The 18,904-nt window shown below is 41.7% G+C and overlaps 1 protein-coding gene across 1 annotated transcript in view; it reads left to right on the forward strand.

The window, feature by feature from the left end:
- The window catches only part of HHAT (hedgehog acyltransferase), a 170,529-nt gene that overhangs the window by 81,906 nt on the left and 69,719 nt on the right, over nucleotides 1–18,904 (forward strand). Inside the window, exon 9 of the mRNA XM_086629128.1 lies at nucleotides 5,029–5,230. Within this exon, the coding sequence (XP_086485254.1) occupies nucleotides 5,029–5,230 (202 nt within the window). The remainder of the gene's footprint in view (nucleotides 1–5,028; nucleotides 5,231–18,904) is intronic.

Consider the following 18,904-nt stretch of genomic DNA (forward strand, 5'->3'; position numbering starts at 1 on the left):
GCTGGAAGGGACCTTCAAAGGTCATCTAGTCCAACCCCCCTGCAACAAACAGGGATATCTCCAACTAGATCAGGTTGCTCAGGGCCTCGTCCAACCTGGCCTTGAATGTCCCCAGGGATGGAGCATCCACCACCTCTCTGGGCAACCTGTTCCAGTGTTCTACCACTCTCATGGTAAAAAATTTTTTCCTAATATCCAATCTGAATCTACCTCCCTCTATTTTAAAACCATTACCCCTTGTCCTATCACAACAGGCCCTCCTGAACAGCCTCTCTCCATCTTTCTTGTAGGCCCCCTTGAGGTACTGGAAGACCGCTATAAGGTCACCCCGGAGCCTCCTCTTCTGCAGGCTGAACAGCCCCAACTCTTTCAGCCTGTCCTCATAGGAAAGGTGCTCCAGCCCTCTTATCATCTTCGTGGCCCTCCTCTGGACCCTCTCCAGCTGGTCCATGTCCTTCTTGTGTTGGGGGCTCCAGAACTGGACGCAGTACTCCAGGTGAGGTCTCACGAGGGCAGAGTAGAGGGGGAGAATCACCTCCCTCGACCTGCTGGCCACGCTCCTCTTGATGCAGCCCAGGATGCGGTTGGCCTTCTGGGCCGCAAGAGCACATTGCCGGCTCATATTGAGCTTCTCGTCCACCAGTACTCCCAAGTCCTTCTCCTCAGGGCTGCTCTTGATCCATTCTCTGCCCAGTCTGTATTTGTGCCTGGGATTGCCATGACCCAGATGTAGGACCTTGCACTTGGCCTGGTTGAACTTCATGAGGTTGGCACGGGCCCACCTCTCCAGCCTGTCAAGGTCCCTCTGGATGGCATCCCTCCCTTCCAGCGTGTCGACGGCACCACACAGCTTGGTGTCATCAGTGAACTTGCTGAGGGTGCACTCCATGCCACTGTCCACGTCACCGACAAAGATGTTGAAGAGGGCCGGGCCCAACACGGACCCCTGAGGGACGCCACTCGTGACCAGTCTCCACTTGGACATCGAGCCGTTGACCACTACTCTCTGAGTGCGGCCATTGAGCCAATTCCTTATCCACCAAGTGGTCCATCCATCAAAGCCTATTTTTCTCTGCACAGTAATCTGAAAGCCGTTCCGGCCAACCTAAACTGAGCTGCGATTGCAAACAAACAAGCTGGTGGTGCTGGGCCATTGCTGGTGATGCCAGTGCCAGTAGAGGCTGCTGGTGCTGACATGATGGCTGGTGCCTACACAACAGCTCTGTCTCAGTGCTGGGAAAGCGACTGTGCGGAAACCCAGAGATACTTCTGCAGTAAAAGCTACCTTTCATGCCATGAATTTAACCCAGGACCCTATGAGATCAGCAGGAAAGTTTCCTTAGGGCTCAGAGTAAGGTCTCCATCACAGAGATGGGCAACCTGGTATAGTGGATGATTTCCCTGCCCATGGCAGGGGGGTTGGAACTAGATGATCTTTGAGGTCCCTTCCAACCCTAACCATTCTATGATTCTATGTGTCTCTTCGATGGTGTCTGGGTTACTTTTAAATGCTGCATTTTGGTAAATGTATGACAGAGTGATCTTTGCTGAGAATGGCAGCGCCAGCAGTGTCCTGTTTCGGGCTCCTCTGGGTGAAGCTCTGCAAAACGAGGTGCTGCCCTGCTTGCGGGGCCACAGGGGCCAGGAGCTGCTGCGCTCAGGGTTGAGGCTTCCCGGCTGTGGAGCGGGGCTGCCAGTCCTCCTCCAGCCAGCCTGTGAGCGCAACTGGTGATGACGATGGGCTCTGCCTGAAAAATTAAGCAATCAGCCTTTAAAAAGGGAGAGGGAAGGTGTGTCTTAAGAGGGGATGAGCTGCTTTGGTCTTTCATTTCTGTAGCCCATTGCGTAGAAGAAATTTGTCCAAAGCAGTGGGGTCTGTGGCTCTGCTCATTCCTGACCCTCTGTGTTAGAGCCCTGCAGGGGATCCTCCTGCTTACAGACTGTGCAGATGTACCTCTCTGCTATTAGACTAATTGATTGCAATTGCAAGTGTCTGTTATTGCCATGCTGTTTCTTTATACATGTGATGAGAAAAGACTAGACCTGTGAAATACAAAAGAAGGGGAGAGAGAGGAGGAACACGACATCGTTCCTGACAAACTTGGTGGCCTTCTACAGTGGAGTTTGAGCATTGGTGGATAAGGGAGGAGCAACCGACATCATCTTCTCAGTGGCATCCAATGATAGGACAAGGGGAAATGGATATAAGCTGGAACATAGGAGGTTCCGCTTAAACATGAGGAAGAACTTCTTCCCGGTAAGGGTAACAGAACACTGGAACAGGCTGCCCAGAGAGTTTGTGGAGTCTCCTTCTCTGGAGATGTTCAAAACCCACCGGGACGCATTCTTGTGTGATCTGATCTAGATGGTCCTGCTCTGGCAGGAGGATTGGACTAGATGATCCTTTGAGGTCCCTTCCAATCCCTAACATTCTGTGATTCTGTGATCTATCTAGACTTGTCCAGAGCATTTGACACTGTCCTGCACGACATCCTTGACTCTAAATTGGAAAGACACGAATTTGATGGAGGGACCACTCAGTGGATAAGGAATTGGCTGGATGGTCGCACTCAAAGAGTTGTGGTCAACGGTTCAATGTCCAAGTGGAGGCCAGTGATGAGTGGTGTTCCTCAGGGGTCTGTACTGGAGCTGGTGCTGTTTAACATCTTTGTCGGCAACATGGACAGTGGGATTGAGTGCACCCTCAGCAAGTTTGGAGATGACACCAAGCTTCGTTGTGTTGTGGACACGCTGGAGGGAAGGGATGCCATCCAGAGGCACCTTAACAGGCTTGGTTTACACAGGTGGGCCTGTGTGAACCTCATGAAGTTCAACAAGGCAAGACAAAAGTTCCTGTACATAGGTCAGGGCATTCCCAAGCACAAATAGAGGCTGGGCAGAGAATGGATTGAGAGCAGCCCTGAGGAAAAGGGCTTGGGGGCACTGGTGGATGAGAAGCTCAACATGAGCCAGCAATGTGCTCTTGCACTCCAGAAAGCCAACTGTATCTTGGGCTGCATCCAAAGAAGCATGGCCAGCAGGTCGAGGGAGGTGATTCTGTGCCTCTACTCTGCTCTCTTGAGATCCCACCTGGAGTACCATGTTCAGTTCTGGGTTCCCCAACATAAGAAGGACATGGAGCTGCTGGAGTGGATCCAGAGGAGGGCCACGAAGATGATCCGAGGGCTGGAGCACCTCTGCTATGAAGACAGATTGAGTGAGTTGGAGATGCTCAGCCTGGAGAAGAGAAGGCTCCAGGGTGATCTTATAGCAGCCTTCCAGTACTTAAAGGGGGGCCTACAGGAAAGCTGGAGAGGGACTTTTTACAAGGATGTGTATTGACAGGACGAGGGGCATTGGATTCAAACTGAAAGAGGGGAGATTTAGTTTAGATATAAGGAAGAAATTTTTTACATTGAGGGTGGTGACACAGTGGAACAGGTTGCCCAGAGAAGTTGTAGATGCCCCATCCCTGGAAATGCTCAAGGCCAGGTTGGATGAGGCTTTGAGCAATCTAATCTAGTGGAGGGTGTCCCTGCCTATGGCAGGGGGATTGGAACTAGATGATCTTTGAGGTCCCTTCCAACCCAAACCATTCTACGGTTCTATAAATAAAAACTATTGATCTTAATTTCTGTTTATTTTCATACACTTAGTAAAAACCACACTTATACTGAAAATCACTATAAATGTAATCAGATGTTCCCTGTACCAGGTTGAAGTAAAAAGGTGTATTGATATTATGCTTAGAGAGAATTTGGAGTATTTGACAGTTGTTTTCTTAATGACTCTACTGTTTACCTTTTGATTGCTCTCATCACTTTATTTTACCTCATTACTGTACTTTCTTACTTCCTAAGATTAGGAATAAAGCACTATGTTAATTTTCCTTTAAATTTTTTAAGCTAGTATTTATCTCTGAATGTAAAAACCGATAGCCAGAGACAAAAATTTCACTGCAAAAGATTTCCTTTAATTATCTTAGCAAATAGGAATAGTCTCAAATATGAGTACAGTGCCTCATGCCGAAGGAATGACAGCTGAGGAGAACTATCATTGGCAGTTCTCATGTACCACATCTTCTCGCCGGTACCCAGGAGCTGGATGGTGACTCTGTTGCCTGATGAGCTTCTTCAAAGCGTTGACAGAAATAGTGCGACTTTTTCAGATAAAGGCTGGCGGGTGGCCATGCCTTACTCACAAAATGCCAGGAGTGGATGTAGCTCTCTAGGCAGGAAGGACATGAAGTGACCTAGAAAACAGTGTCGGCTTTCAGAATCCCATTGCTCCTGGTATTTTTACTGAACGAGCACTGCTTTCTGGATGCTTGTAAGTGTCAATTAAAGACTAAGGTTCTGACTCCTGGATTCAGTTTAAATACAGAATATAATTGCATGCAGGGTACTTCATATAGGTTTCGGGGCTTTTTTGGTACATGTGCTCTGAAGGTCATTAGACAGACATGATCCTGAGACTATAACATGAGAACCAGGCAGCAAATATTTTCAGTTCATATAATTTTTAATGAAAGATTTAAAAAGAAAGGAATCACGAGCTTTTAAAAATAAAGCATGTTTACACTTCTGACAAATGGAAAACATGCCATGAATTATGACTATATATGACTTTATATATTTCAATTTTTCTTAAGTCTCTTATAATTTAAATTCACATGAAGATTACGTGTAATTTCTGTGTATATAAATTGACTCGCAACCACTGCAGTTTAAAAAACCTAAACATTTGTCTTTTGCAATTTTAAGATTATAATTTATGCTATACATTTGCCTAATGCAGAGTTCCCGAGACCACAATATTGTCTTTTTGCCAAATGGTATATATACATGTTTCATGAAGTGATCTACGGCTTTGCAGAAACTAGGGCAAAATCTGTAAATAGAGAATGTCAGGTAATTATTCAAATTCTTTTTTTATGCGACAAAATAACAACTTTATTATGTAGTGGTTTTTTTCAGAGATTTAGGTGAAATCTCTAATAACGTTGCTTATCTGTCATTTCACCTGCAGGTACATTTATGTTCCTATGGGAGGATCTCAGTCCAGTCTGCTGGGAATGCTCTTTTCCACAGCCCTCACTTTTGCTTTTGTAAGCTATTGGCATGGAGGACAGAGTTATCTGTGGTACTGGGGCGCATTTAATTGTCTTGGAGTAATTGTGGAAAATGGCGTCAAGAGGATACTTTCTATCTCAGTTATTCAAGACTTAATTGTAAGTTGAATCTCTCATTTCATGTTCTTGTTTCCTGGCTCCGTGCTCGTCTGAAGTTCCTGGTTACTAGCTTGGTTTAATCTAGATTAAAAGTTGTGGATGACTGATAAAAGAATTAGCATTCCCTTCCCTACCCTCCAGTATTTGACGTAAGCCACATAACTAGAATTTTGCAAAGTATCAGCAAAGCAAACACTGAGATATGCATAGTCTTAAAAGCTTCCTCTGCAGTCCTGGAGTAAGCAACTGCTTGTCACATTGTATATGGCTGAACAGAAGCCAGTTTTAACATTGGTATTCTGATTTCACTCAGGATGGCCTTAAAATATTCATCTTTACTAAAATTAGGAGTGTGTATTTCTAACCATGTGTTTCCTGGACAAATGCATGTGTAGCAGCTGCTTGCATCTGGGAACAAGCTTACACTGGGAAATCTTGTGCCACTAAAGAGCCAAGTAAAGAAAGTAGTGTTTTACTTTGAAAACCGCTGATATTTTCACTTTACTTATAATTTTGACCTTCACACTGTCATTTCCAAAGGACAAAATTGTCTTTGGCCTGCAATCATATGCTAAAAGCACTGTTTTAATTTTGATGGTTATTTTAGTCTGCAGGTTTGCTCACTATTAAATCTCAAATCTTCTAATAACTGTTTGTGAGAATAAATAATTTCTGTCTTGCTTCTTTAATAGTGTTAAGTGCACCGAATTCGTACTCCTACATAATGTTGTGGTGGTGGTGACTTGCTCTGCAGCATGATGAAGTCCTGATGCTCAAGTAATTATGCTTGTTCTCTATCCCACTCGTCTCAATTTTCACTGGTGTGGCATCCCATGTGTGATGATACAGCTAAGTAATTTTGTAGCCAAAACCAGCCAGTGCTACCTTATATTATCCAACTGTCCATCACTGCAAATTCAGTGACAGTCTGGAAGCAGCTTTTTTCCTTCCTAGAGAATGAGTTTATCAGATCTATTAATTCTCCCTCTAGGGTGAAACTGAGCTTCACCATCTGACCGGCTGCATACGTTTGTCTCTGGACTGGAAGACAACATAGTTCTTTAGGCATCCAGCTGTATGAGGAAATAATAAGTGTAGGGGCTTTTTGTATCTGATGCCACTGTATTAGAAATTTTAAAAGAACTCTTAAGGAATTATATACCATAGAAATGATAAGGATGTGGCATTATAAAGGTGGGGTTATATTTCTTGGATTAATTTCTAACACTTAGTTCTAATTACAGTTAAGTGATGCTGGCAGTAGGTTTCTGTTTTTATAAATTAACTCCCTCACAATGAACCAAGTGCATTTTACCCCTTTCCTCCCCATTGTTTTCATCCAGTGTTTTTAAAGGCCTATCCAATGTATTCCATGTGTCCCTCGTTTTCCATTTCTGTTTGGAAACATGGCTGTAGACCTTCCTTAGAAGACACTTTCACATCTTTCTCTGAAATATTTTTGAAGCCAGCATTTTTAGTATGAATATTTTTGGTGTCTGAATTAGTGCATTAGGCAGATCTTGGTGCATTTGGTTATGGCTGAGTCATGCTTTGCCTTGTTCCTTGAAGGTTTCTCTACAATGACATGAGCTACAGTCTTTGCAAACTACCCTTCATTGCTCTCTCCTCACTCTTCTGACAAACTCCCATTTTCTTGAACGCTGAGACTGGGGCTCAGATGAACAGTTGGACTTTGACTCTTCCTTATCAAGGAGAGGGGTAATTCTCTAAGGGGTGATATTCTCTAAGAAGTATCACTTACATTTAAAATGAACTGCAAATTCCTTAATGCCTTGTATAAATTTCCTTTTTTTCCCTTGTAATCTGGCTTTTGGAAGCATTCCCATAATCCTCTCTCAGCTAGAGGTGTGCTGCAAGCCTAGTCACCATGGCGTTGAGAGCTCTGTTCTGGGGGATGGTTTTTTCACTTACATTTCACCTGTTGCATTCTTGTGCTTCATTCACTTGCTGTCTTGGCTCTTGAAGGCTATTTTTGGAAAGGAAGGTTAATTTTTCTCCCCAGAGTAGCAGATGAGTTTCTGAAAAAATGCAAAGCACAGGTTTATGCTTTTTTTGACCCATTCGATTTACCAAACCTCCTTACATATTGTTGTTACAGTTGAATTACATAATTCAGTTGAGCAGGTGGTGTTTAATTAGTAACATTTAAAGAAAATCTTGAAGAATAAGTTGAATTTTAATTCTGCTCTATTTTAAAAATTAAATTGATCACAAAGAATAAGAAGAATTATATCGAAACTGCTTCCCTGTTCCCCCCCCCATGTTGTCTCAATTCTCTTGCAAAAGAAAGATTCAGAAATCTAAATAAAGCACATTTGAATCTCATCCTTCACTATATCCTTGTGCTGACTAAGATTATATAAAAAGAATTGGACCCTATATTTATGCAGCTATTGTGGTCATTTAAATCTCAGCACTTGAAACCTAGCACAATATAGGTAAATAACACTTTTGTAGCAGTCTGACAGGTTTGAAATGTCATCTCAGGCATATTGAACTAGAACGAACAAAGAAGCATGGGCATTTTTTTGTGGGAAGTAAAATCAGCATATACACAAATATTTACTGAAAAGAGTATACTTCCTCACCCAAAAAATTGGATCTGAAGTTTTTCATTTGTCCTTGTTGCAAACCAGTGCCTAGCTTCCTGATTTCAGCTCTAAAAGGGCTGGTACTCCTTCTTATGTACTTTTCAGCTTACACTACTCTGTACTTTCATGTTTCAGTGCGTTGTGTTGTGAGAAGTTATCTACGTATCTTTTTTTCCCCTAGAGATTACTTGTTAGATATCAGTAAATTAGAGCTTAATTAAGTAATATTGTCTTTTCTATAAAACAGCAATAAATGCTGTGCATCATAAGCTAGGACATGTCTGGGAACTTTATATTAAGCTGGAGAAGTTTTGTTGTGTTTTTATCATTCTTTTTTTTTTTTTTTTTTACTTTTTCAGGAGATATTTAGACCTGTACTGAGCAAAGTAGTGCTTTGTTTCACTGATTCTGTATTAATTTCTTACAGATAAACAGAGACTCCAGTAGTAACTTATTCAAAATCAATGCCAGAATTTGTATTGACTTTTAATAAATAACATGTCAGATTTCTGAAAGAAAATGCTAATGACTATCATCCTTCTGCTGGTTTAATTTTTTCCTTAAAGAAAACAAGATATAGATCTATACAAGAAATTAGATCTTGGTAGAAAAATAGATTTAGAATGATTTAAACCTTAGAATAGCTGACAACATCTTTAAGTCAATGGATTTTTGAAAAAGAAATATTTGGAAATCATCCAAGAGAAGACGTAGCAAAGGGAGTGAAGTTGGCAGATTGTTAAAATTAATGTTTTAATCTCAGTTGAACAGCAACATTTATCTTAGTTCTTTCATAAAGTGAAAACATGTCATTCAGTCTAGTAAGAATTCTTTAAACTGAGACATCAAGATCTCTCTTCTAAAAATCATACTATGATGATTTTCTAGTTTAAGATCTTATTTCTAGCTTTATTTAGTAAGAAACGAAATACACCATAAACAATTCCATTTGAGAAAGCAACTAATTTTAAGCGTGGCTTGTTTTAAAGTAATTTGTACTATCCTTGTAAGTGTTTTGGTTTTTTGAAGTGTAAAATACCTTGATTTCTGTATTTTCATTTATGGCTTTAATGAGGTGCACGAATTAAGTCTGTTTCAGTACACTGTAATTGCCTCCCCAACCCCACTTTGCAAAAGGGGAAATACTTTGTATGATGTTGTCGTGGGTTAGGCTGACCCTCCCACACAGCCGGTCACTCCCCCTCCCCCACCCCCAGGAATGAGGGAGAGAATTAAGGAAGAAACGGGAAACCCGTGGTTTGAGATAAGAATAATTTAATACAGATGATTTAATACACAGCGTAGATGCTCACCACCCCCTCGTATGCGAAGCCCGTCTCGTCCCAAAGCTGCAATCCCGGATGAACACGAGGCCCCGAAATAGAGAGGGGCAGAGAGAGAGAGAGAGTACTTAAAAAGAAGAGCTAACCCGGTCCCAGCTAAAACCAGGACAGATGTCCATGGTTTTTGTTAGTGTATCAGATTAGATTTGGTTAATGTGTTAGGTTTATTTTTTTTTTCTACAGAAGAACAAACTCCATACGTTTGTCTCTACAGTTCAAATATCACCATTGTTTTGAGTACCAAAGATGTGGTCAATGATAATTGGCATTCTTGGCTTCGCAGAGAACAGAATTTTAGATGTCTTTCAAAAAGTTAGATGTGGCAAGGCTTTTTCTTTTTTCCTCCTCTGTTTAATTTCGTTTTACCCTGTTTCTTCTGCTAGGTCCATTACAATTACTACTGTTATTCATAATAAGTTACGCATTATGCAGTGATCCTGCAGACAGTGTGGTCTGGTGTGGAGCATGGAAAGGTACTGACTGGTGAGCCCAACCCCAGGGCTGTGGTTCAACAGGGAATTAAGCTGATCTAACAGCTCACTGCTGTTGAAGGGGGGAAGGTTTAATTTCCCTTTCCTCCCTTCCTTGCAGTCTTACCACTTCCTCCTCTGCACACCTTCCTGCTGGAATCTTTGCTGAACTGACCTAGCACCTTACCCCAGCAGAAAGCTTTACTTCCTCTGGTTATTTTGTTACTAGATGATTTGTCTCATGGAGAGGAACTGAGTAGCACCCAAAGCAGTACAGTGTAAGAGACAAAAGCCAAGGAAAGGAAGTGGAAGAGGAGGAGCTCAACTGCTTGGAACCTCCCCCTTGCAAATACACATAAGCAGTATGGAGTAGTGATCTGAACCTGTGTATTAAATTCAGTGAGATGAAGAAACCAACTGAGTTCTGCTGCAGTAATTACACAGCCCTATGTTAGGGCCCAAATTCAACCTAGGCAACATAAAGGTTCCTGTGAATTTCACAGCCATGTCCTATATATCATTGAACGCATATATAATTATCTCCTTTAATGATAGAATTTCTTTTTGCAAGTATAATTGACTTAAAACTGCTGTGAGATAACTGTAAATCTTCCTTCTGCAGCTGGCAGGGGCAAGATCTGACCAAACATTAGGAACTTGTTCAAGGGAAGTATGTTCGTTGATCACCTTGCAAGGTTAGATCTTTAATAAGATCTCTATAACAAATTAAGACTGTTCTCAGCTGTTCTGCAGCACACACTAGGCTTTGATCTTTGTTTTGCTTCATTTGGTGGAAAGAGTATTTATATTATTGGTTTACTAATGTCAGGCCTGTCTGGGCTTTTATTTTTTACTAATGGTTTTGTGTAATTCATACATATTTTTATTGCAACATGGTGATTCATTTAAGTGGCAAGCATTGCCAAGGATACTTTCTTCATAACCTTTTTATGTGCTCGCTGTAGACTTCTGCTGGGTTTGTCACTTCACTTTCTAAGAATTGGTAAGAATGTAAGGTGGGGTAGTTGAACGAAGTCCCTTAATCATACTCCTACTCCCTAGTGCAGAATTGTTTTTTGAGATAAAGGTATCACCCATAATGTCAAAATCTAGACCAGCGGATGAGGCTTACCCCCCACTCCCCACCCTTGAGTTCAGCCATGTCATTGCTCTAAACAGAAATCTCTACTATCCAAAGTAGATAAACTCTGACTCAAAATCAATGGAAACTCCTTTTCCTAGATGTGAACATTAGCCAGGGCAGACTTGTGACAACTGGTCTTTGTCTATGGTACCTAGAAGCAGCAAGCTGAGTTATTCAGGTGCTGTTTTGTACTGAACTGCTGAATGACAAATCAAAGGTGAATATGGGCTGGCTAATGCATCCTGGGTTTCTTCCACTGACTTTTAGCTTTGCCAACAATAATTCTGAGTCAAGTAATTCGTGCCGCATTTCTGCTTTTGCTTGATTTTATTTTTTCTGTCTTCTCCACCATCCTCTTGTAAGGGTTCATTTGTCTTCGTGGAAGTGCATCCCAAAACATTTTGAGAGCCCTGCTAAAAATGCACGCACAGAGACACACGCGTGCACTCTGACTCTGGTTTTCTTTACTGAGGGAACTTCTTGCCTCAGACTCAGTAACAAAGACTGAAAATCTAGTAGGTGTTGTTTTGTGTCAGGGACAAGCATATGCGATATGATACAGGCTTTTATACAGTGAATGACAAAAGTGGCTGCAGTAAGATTTCAGAGATAACATTCTATCACTTCCAACCTTTTGAGTACAAGCATTTTTTTTTTTCTCAAAGCTGTGCAAGAAATACTATTTTTGATGCCAGCAGTGGAGAAACTGTTGGGAATTTCCATCTCTCCTTAACCAGATGATTACTGCTCTGCTTCAGACCACAGTGTCGGCTGGGAAGCCCCATGCGTAGCTGTTCAGTTGTCATAACAAAAAAATGTTTCTCCCACCTACCAGCATCATTTACTTTCTCTTATGTTTTGGAGACATCAGGCAGTTTTCTGGTGCTCAGGCCATAATGCAGTTTGAAAAGCAAGTAGATCATGCTACGGGGTGAAAACAAGGCAGAGTGATGCTGGTTATGCACTTCTTTGTTACTCTTACGTGAATGCAGCCTCTCTTTGTTGTTCACCTCAAAAATTAGTCCAGACGACAGATGTCAGCAGTTACGGAAATACAAGTTTAAGTGTTGAGGAGTGGTCACACTCTTGTTTTTCTGCTGTGCCTTGAACTACAGAAACTTGCCTCAGAGAAAGCGAGGTCTGTATTTGCTGAGAGTGTTTATCAGATGTTTCCATGGGGATTATTACTGTATATTATTTATTTGTTGACAGTTTCACAGTGGAAGTGCAGAAGGACTATAAGGGAAGGACCAAAATGCAGCACTAGCGATTGGTGAAGTTAGATCCTTTCCCAATTTGATTACAATTTAAAAGGTAAAAATGTTTAAAATGTGGATGAGAGAACTGAGAGAACCAGAATGGGAACCAGAAGAACAAAAATAAGAATGTGAAGGATCTGGACACAGGGGAGAGTGCATGGCACTCTCAACCTGTCCAGGTCCTTGATGAGAGCTGAGACACGTTTATAGGAGTATGTACACTGCTGTTATTTGATTAAAGTCCCTGCTTTAAACATAAAACAGAGAAGAGGATGGTGTGTTTCAATGCTGTTCATTTTGCACTTTTCACAAGCTGCCATTTTTTAAAACAAAAATTGTTTGGGCAGGTTCTTTGAGGGCGAAGAGTAAGTGTAGGAGCAAGTACAGAAATTTACTTCTGTGTGTGTCAAACTTTCACACATGCATCTGTAAGTGTAGTGCATACATACGAGCTGGTAGGAAGCTTTCTTCAAACAGAAGGAGGGGTTGGCTGTTTGCTGAGAGATGCTATAAATGTAGATCTTTTGGAAAATCTAAAAATGAACTGATGCTAGTGCAAGACAGCATTTTGTTGAGTGAGTGTTTAGTAAGACATCAATAGAGAAGATGAGTATCTTCTCAAATACTATATATAGCATTTATTCCTAAATTCAGAAACAAGTTCTATTTGTGAAAATAGATCTTAACTAACAGCTGCTTGATTTTAATTGTGTGGTCCTCTTTTTATAGGAGTGATGTAGGGAATTACAGATCATTTGCATCATCCTGTCTCTTGGAAAAATGTCAGTTCCCACCTTCATGTGCGAACCTTTCAGGAGCTATTTTTTACCTTTGCTTTGGAAGGAAATTATATACCTTGAAAAGAAACAGGAGATGACCTCAGGCCACAGTTCAGCTTGGGGAAAAGGGAGGGAATGACTGCAAGAGAAATAAAATGCCAGAAAAATAGAGCAAAGTAAAGTAAAGGGGACTGGTTCTGGCTTAGAGTTAGATGAAGAACAGAGCAAACAGGAATGATTGCCGTGATTGCTGAACGGTATGGTATATGTTGATGGAAAATTAAATTTGTTCTTCTGTTTGGTGTGGCAGTTGTTGATGGATAAGATCTGATAGAACATCTCGTTCACCTTTTGCTTGCAGACTGGTTCCTTATCTTGTTACTGTTATAGCTATGGGGATTCCACAATTTCTTTTAGATTATTTCATAAATGGATATTTCATGTGTGTATTCAATTTTTGTTGCTTTTCTGTTCTCCGATACAGTCTCTGCTCTTATCCTATTCAACATCTGTGTCTCAGCTTCAGAGTGCAGGAGTAGGTATTATATTGACATGTCTGCCTCTCATCAGCTGCCTTTCCCTTGCTCCTGCTGCTCTTCAAGCCTAGCTTCTATCAACATTAATGAGCACATGTAGTCCCTCCCTTCATTCCTGCAGTCTCCCAAACACACTTTTGTCACTATTACCCATTGACAATGTGTATTAACAAATATTTTTAGAAGCTGCTCTGCTGCTTGGACCCAACCCATCTTCATTTCTACTGCTCACTTTTAAAGTTAAATAAATTGACGTTCTGTTTGGCAGCGCTTTGTCACAATTTTCAGCCTTTCCTCCGTCCCATCTGCTCCCCCAGCTGCTCAGTCACACCCTGTCCTCCATTTTCAGTGTGCCTAACTGCAGATAGATAAAATAGCTGGTAACTGTTAGTTAGGATGTGTCGCTTCCCTTCCCACCGTCCCATCTGCTCCTCGCTCTCTTTCAGCTTTTCACCCGTGTGCTTGTTTTTATGCTGTCCTGTTATTTTTGGCGAATGCCTGCATTGCGGATGACCCAGATTCAAGGGATGCGTTGAGGTGTTCACTCTGGTAGTCATGGGGTGATTACCAGGGTTCAGGGATAGACATTGAAGAGTTGGCCTATCATTTATCTAAGAATGTTTTCTAAAAGAAAGCACTTAGAAGCACTTTTAAGTTTGACTGGGTAGTCTCCATTGCTTCTATAGAGAAGTAAACAAGTTCAGGCTTTACTCTTCAGCTGTGATGCAATGGGGGTGAAAACCAAAGTTGAGATCCTTAAATTGCACTGGTCAAAGGAACCCCAGCAAGTGATTTGAGTTTTTATCGGAGTATTTTCCTGATACTCGTAATGGCACCACCTGTGCCACTTCCCATACTGCAGTGACTTTACCCACAAACGTTTTCCCCATCTGTCCCCTCCCCACAAGAATCCTTGTAAACCCTGTATAACAGGTGATTGCAAAGAATATTTCATTTTATTTTTGTGGTGTAAAGATGAGTCAACATTACATTAGCTCTTAAGCATCGCTTCTCTAGTAAAAACCTTCAGGAAATTGAAAGGATGGAGCTTGAATAAACACTTATACTTGCCTCTCATATGGTGGGAGAGGCAGTGAAAGGTAATGCAGAACTAGGTGTTATATTCATGGTAGTTAATTTGCTTGATTTCTTCAACAGAACAAATAACACAGTTTGTGTATCTTATTTTAAAATTATTATGGGTAGGTTGGCCGATAGGTTAAAGTGAGAGAGGATGAAATCTGTAGAACAGATAGTAATTAAATATTATATGTTTAAAAAAAGACAACTCTTCTAAAAATCTTACTAGATTATTTTGACCCTTTAAAAACCAAAGTCAGATGAAAATAGAATACTGTAATCTGTAGTGTTGCAGTTTGTAGTATCAAGCACATGTTTCATGTCACTCTGGCCATAGTATCTGACAGTCTTATTCCACAGTGCGTATGTTCCCATAAGAAATTTTCAACTGCTTCTCCAATTTTACTACACGCCCTTATTTTGCCATGTGCTTGAATTATCAAGTCTCTGGAAGGGTAGTTGAGAAATAAATAAATGTTGTGAATCTCTGTTTTACTCCATGAAGATGGATGCTTGTTTAAATTGCAACAAATTTAATTCCCTTGCATGGGACTTGTTAAAGTATTTTTAGTATAAGCAAGCTTGATAATGTCACCAACTTTATGTAGAAGTTCACTTTAATCTATCCCAGAGTAGCTATATAAATGAGATGCGTCACAAATGCAGCACGCATAGATACTTCCCATCTTCTTATCACTTGCCAAGAAGTTACCAGCTAATATCTGTCAGGGGAGAAGTCTTGCCCCATGTAACCCTGTCATCCGACTAGGTTTGCAGCATGGTGGAAAACATGCATCCCAGTTCCTGAGCCCTCCTTAAAACAGCATGATGCACGTGACCTGCTCCCAGAGCAAGCTACTGTAAATGGATTCAGCAACCCTTTGAATAATGAGCATTTGGGACATGCCAAATCATTATGGTGCCACCACTATTGCTAAAAAAAAATTAAGAATGATTGCTGTAAGGTTGGGTCCCTGATAAAATACTGAGGGATATATTTCTGTAAAAGAAGACTTCAGCATGACATTTTGTATAGGACTGCCTAGTTTTGACTGCTGCACAGGATTTGAGCTTGAGTGTCTCCTCAACTTCCATATGGGAGGGTGGTTGACTTACGTTGGTCATTATTCCCCAGAGTATTTTCTCTGTTGTAGGCTAGCTAGGAGATATAAACACATTTAGGAAAAACACTTTTGGACCCTCAGTTTCATCTCTCCATGCTATTCAGTAATATCGTTGTACACAGTCCTGTAAATCAGAGAAAATGCAAATTTGTTGTTGATTAGCTCTAACTCGCCTTAGAGAGGAGTTTTTTAAATGATGCTCTGCTGTCTGAAGCCATTTCTTCTTCTGCGACGTTTGTTTGTTTTGCACTCCTAATGGTGTAATTACCTTGCGAAGCAAAAGAAACCAGTATTTTTCTCTCACATCCTTTCTGACTTCAAATTTCCACCGTATCCTTTAACTTGATTCTTAATTCTGATCTAAATGATCTATTCTGGTGCGTTTTGTCTGTCATAAGCTGTCTTTCTCAAGAAACAACCATTATACAAGCTTCCTATTTCTGGCTTGGTTTTCACTTAGAGGCTAAATGTGACATGCATGTGTAACAGGAAACGGATTTAGGAATGGGAATGTTTGGGCTCTGCACATCCTTTTCACGCCTGTCATCTTCCACCCCTCTCAAACAGATACAGAGATTTACTTTTCATGGTACCCCACTACATGATAGTATCATTTATTTTTGTAAGATGACTGAGGAGGCCCAGTTGAGAGAGATCTGATGGTAGCCAATTTTGCTAGACACAACAATGTGCAGAGAGAGGTTTTTCCCCACATCTGATAAAAACATCTGAGTCTGATCTTCATTTACAGCAGGAATTGGATAGGAATATTAACCCAAATTCCATTCAGTTCCAGGAAAGGTTGCCTGAGCCAACCTTTTTAAGTCACCTCCTACGTCATGCCACATGCCTTTGGACTGAGTATCTTGACAATATGTCTATTTTTTTTGTGTAGTTTAAATGCTACAGTCCATTTATTTCACAGTGTGTGGGGAGGTGGGGGTGCTGGGGATTACTAAAAGTAAATTATGATGGAGTATTGAGGCGAGATTACAAGTAAGATGGAGCATTGAGGAAGGATGCAAATGTAAGGGTTTCAGCCAGGCAGCCACAGATTCATTGTCATTTTAACACTAGGTGCTCTTTTGCTATCTTCTAGCCATATTTCCAACAGGAAAAGAGGAAAGAGGAATAGACAGCAGTACCATCCAGACAAACACCAGAAATCCGTAGCAGCTGCTTGTATTGTTGAAATGGAACATGTTGTTATAAGGGTTAAATAGCATAATGAAGAGTTGTGGGTGTGGAGGTTTTTTTTTCATTTTGTTTGCTTTGATGAAAACCATTTGGGCGGAGGATGGATTGAGAGCAGCCCTGAGGAAAAGGACTTGGGAGTGCTGGTGGATGAGAAGCTCAACATGAGCCGGCAATGTGCACTGGCAGCCCAGAAAGCCAATCGTATCCTGGGCTGCATGAAAAGAAGCACGGCCAGCAGGTGGAGGGAGGTGATTCTGCGCCTCTACTCTGCTCTCATGAGACCCCACCTGGAATACTGCGTTCAGCTCTGAAGTCCCCAACACAAGAAGGACATGGAGCTGCTGGAGCGGGTCCAGAGGAGGGCCACAAAGATGATCCGAGGGCTGGAGCACCTCTGCTATGAAGGCAGGCTGAGAGAGTTGGGGCTGTTCAGCCTGGAGAAGAGAAGGCTCCGGGGTGATCTTATTGCAGCCTTCCAGTACTTATAGGGGGCCTACAGGAAAGCTGGAGAGGGACTTTTTACAAGGGCATGTAGTGATAGGACAAGGGGCAATGGCTTTAAACTGAAAGAGGGGAGATTTATATTAGATATAAGGAAGAAATTTTTCACTCAGAGGGTGGTGAGGCACTGAAACAGGTTGCCCAGAGAAGTTGTGGATGCCCCATCCCTGGAAGTGTTCAAGGCCAAGTTGGATGAGGCTTTGGGCAACCTGGTGTAGTGGAGGGTTTCCCTTCCCATGGCAGGGTGTTTGGAACTAGATGATCTTTGAGGTCCCTTCAAACCCAACCCTAACCATTCTATGATATTCAGAAAAATCCACATGCTGGTACATGTTTAAATCACAAATGTTACTATAGATTATCTAGACCATCCTCATTCTTTTTTCCATGAGTAAATTAATGCTTCAAGTGTATTAATTCAAGTACAATAGCTGCTCAGGTACTTTCATAGTTAACTTTTTCTAGGTAACACGAAATGTTTAAAGAATGGTTTTCTTTTTTTACCTTCGTTGCAACTGGATAGAAGCTGCACTGACATCAAGACTCTCAGGAAAACGTGTACTGCTTTTTGGATCAATACCTAGCAAAGTGAATGGAAATTAGCTACAGCAAAACCCAGAAAGGGTTCAGTGTTTGTCTAAACTGTTTCTGTCTTAAACTACTTCCTTATACCTTATAAATGATCAAAGGCTTTTATGGTGTGTACTACAGTTAGCTTGTATTGTTTAATGTATAGCACTTATGTAGAGGGTGATGTATCATATGAGACAGTTTTATTTATTTATTTAGTAACTGTGGGGTATTTTTAAAACGTGACACAGCTTTTTTAGCTATTCATGTTTTTTGTCTTAATCAAACTGCTATGGATTGTAAAACAGGCAGACCTCATAAACTTAGAATAATAGAATCATAGAATGGTTAGAGTTGGAAGGGACCTCAAAGATCATCTAGTTCCAAACCCCCTGCCATGGGCAGGGAAACCCTCCACTATACCAGGTTGCCCAAAGCCTCATCCAACTTGGCCTTGAACACTTCCAGGGATGGGGCATCTACAACGTCTCTGGGCAACCTGTTCCACTGCCTCACCACCCTCTGAGTGAAAAATCTAATCTAAATCTCTCCTTTTTCAGTTTAAAGCCATTGCCCCTTGTCCTATCACTACATACCCTTGCAAAAAGTCCCTTTCCAACTTTCCTGTAGGCCCCCTATAAGTACTGGAAGGCTGCATTAAGATCACCCCTGAGCCTTCTCTTCTCCAGGCTGAACAGCCCCAACTCTCTCAGCCTGTCTTCATAGCAGAGGTGCTCCAGCCCTCGGATCATCTTTGTGGCCCTCCTCTGGACCCGCTCCAGCAGCTCCATGTCCTTCTTGTGCTGGAGACTCCAGAACTGAACACAGTATTCCAGGTGGGGTCTCACGAGAGCAGAGTAGAGGCGCAGAATCACCTCCCTCGACCTGCTGGCCATGCTGCTTTTGATGCAGCCCAGGATACGATTGGCTTTCTGGGCTGCCAACACACATTGCCGGCTCATGTTGAGCTTCTCATCCACCAGCACTCCCAAGTCCTTTTCCTCAGGGCTGCTCTCAATTCATTCTCTGCCCAGCCTGTACTTGTGCTTGGGATTGCCC

The sequence above is a fragment of the Tauraco erythrolophus genome, chromosome 2, assembly GCF_009769465.1.
Source record: "Tauraco erythrolophus isolate bTauEry1 chromosome 2, bTauEry1.pri, whole genome shotgun sequence".
NCBI lineage: Eukaryota > Metazoa > Chordata > Aves > Musophagiformes > Musophagidae > Tauraco > Tauraco erythrolophus.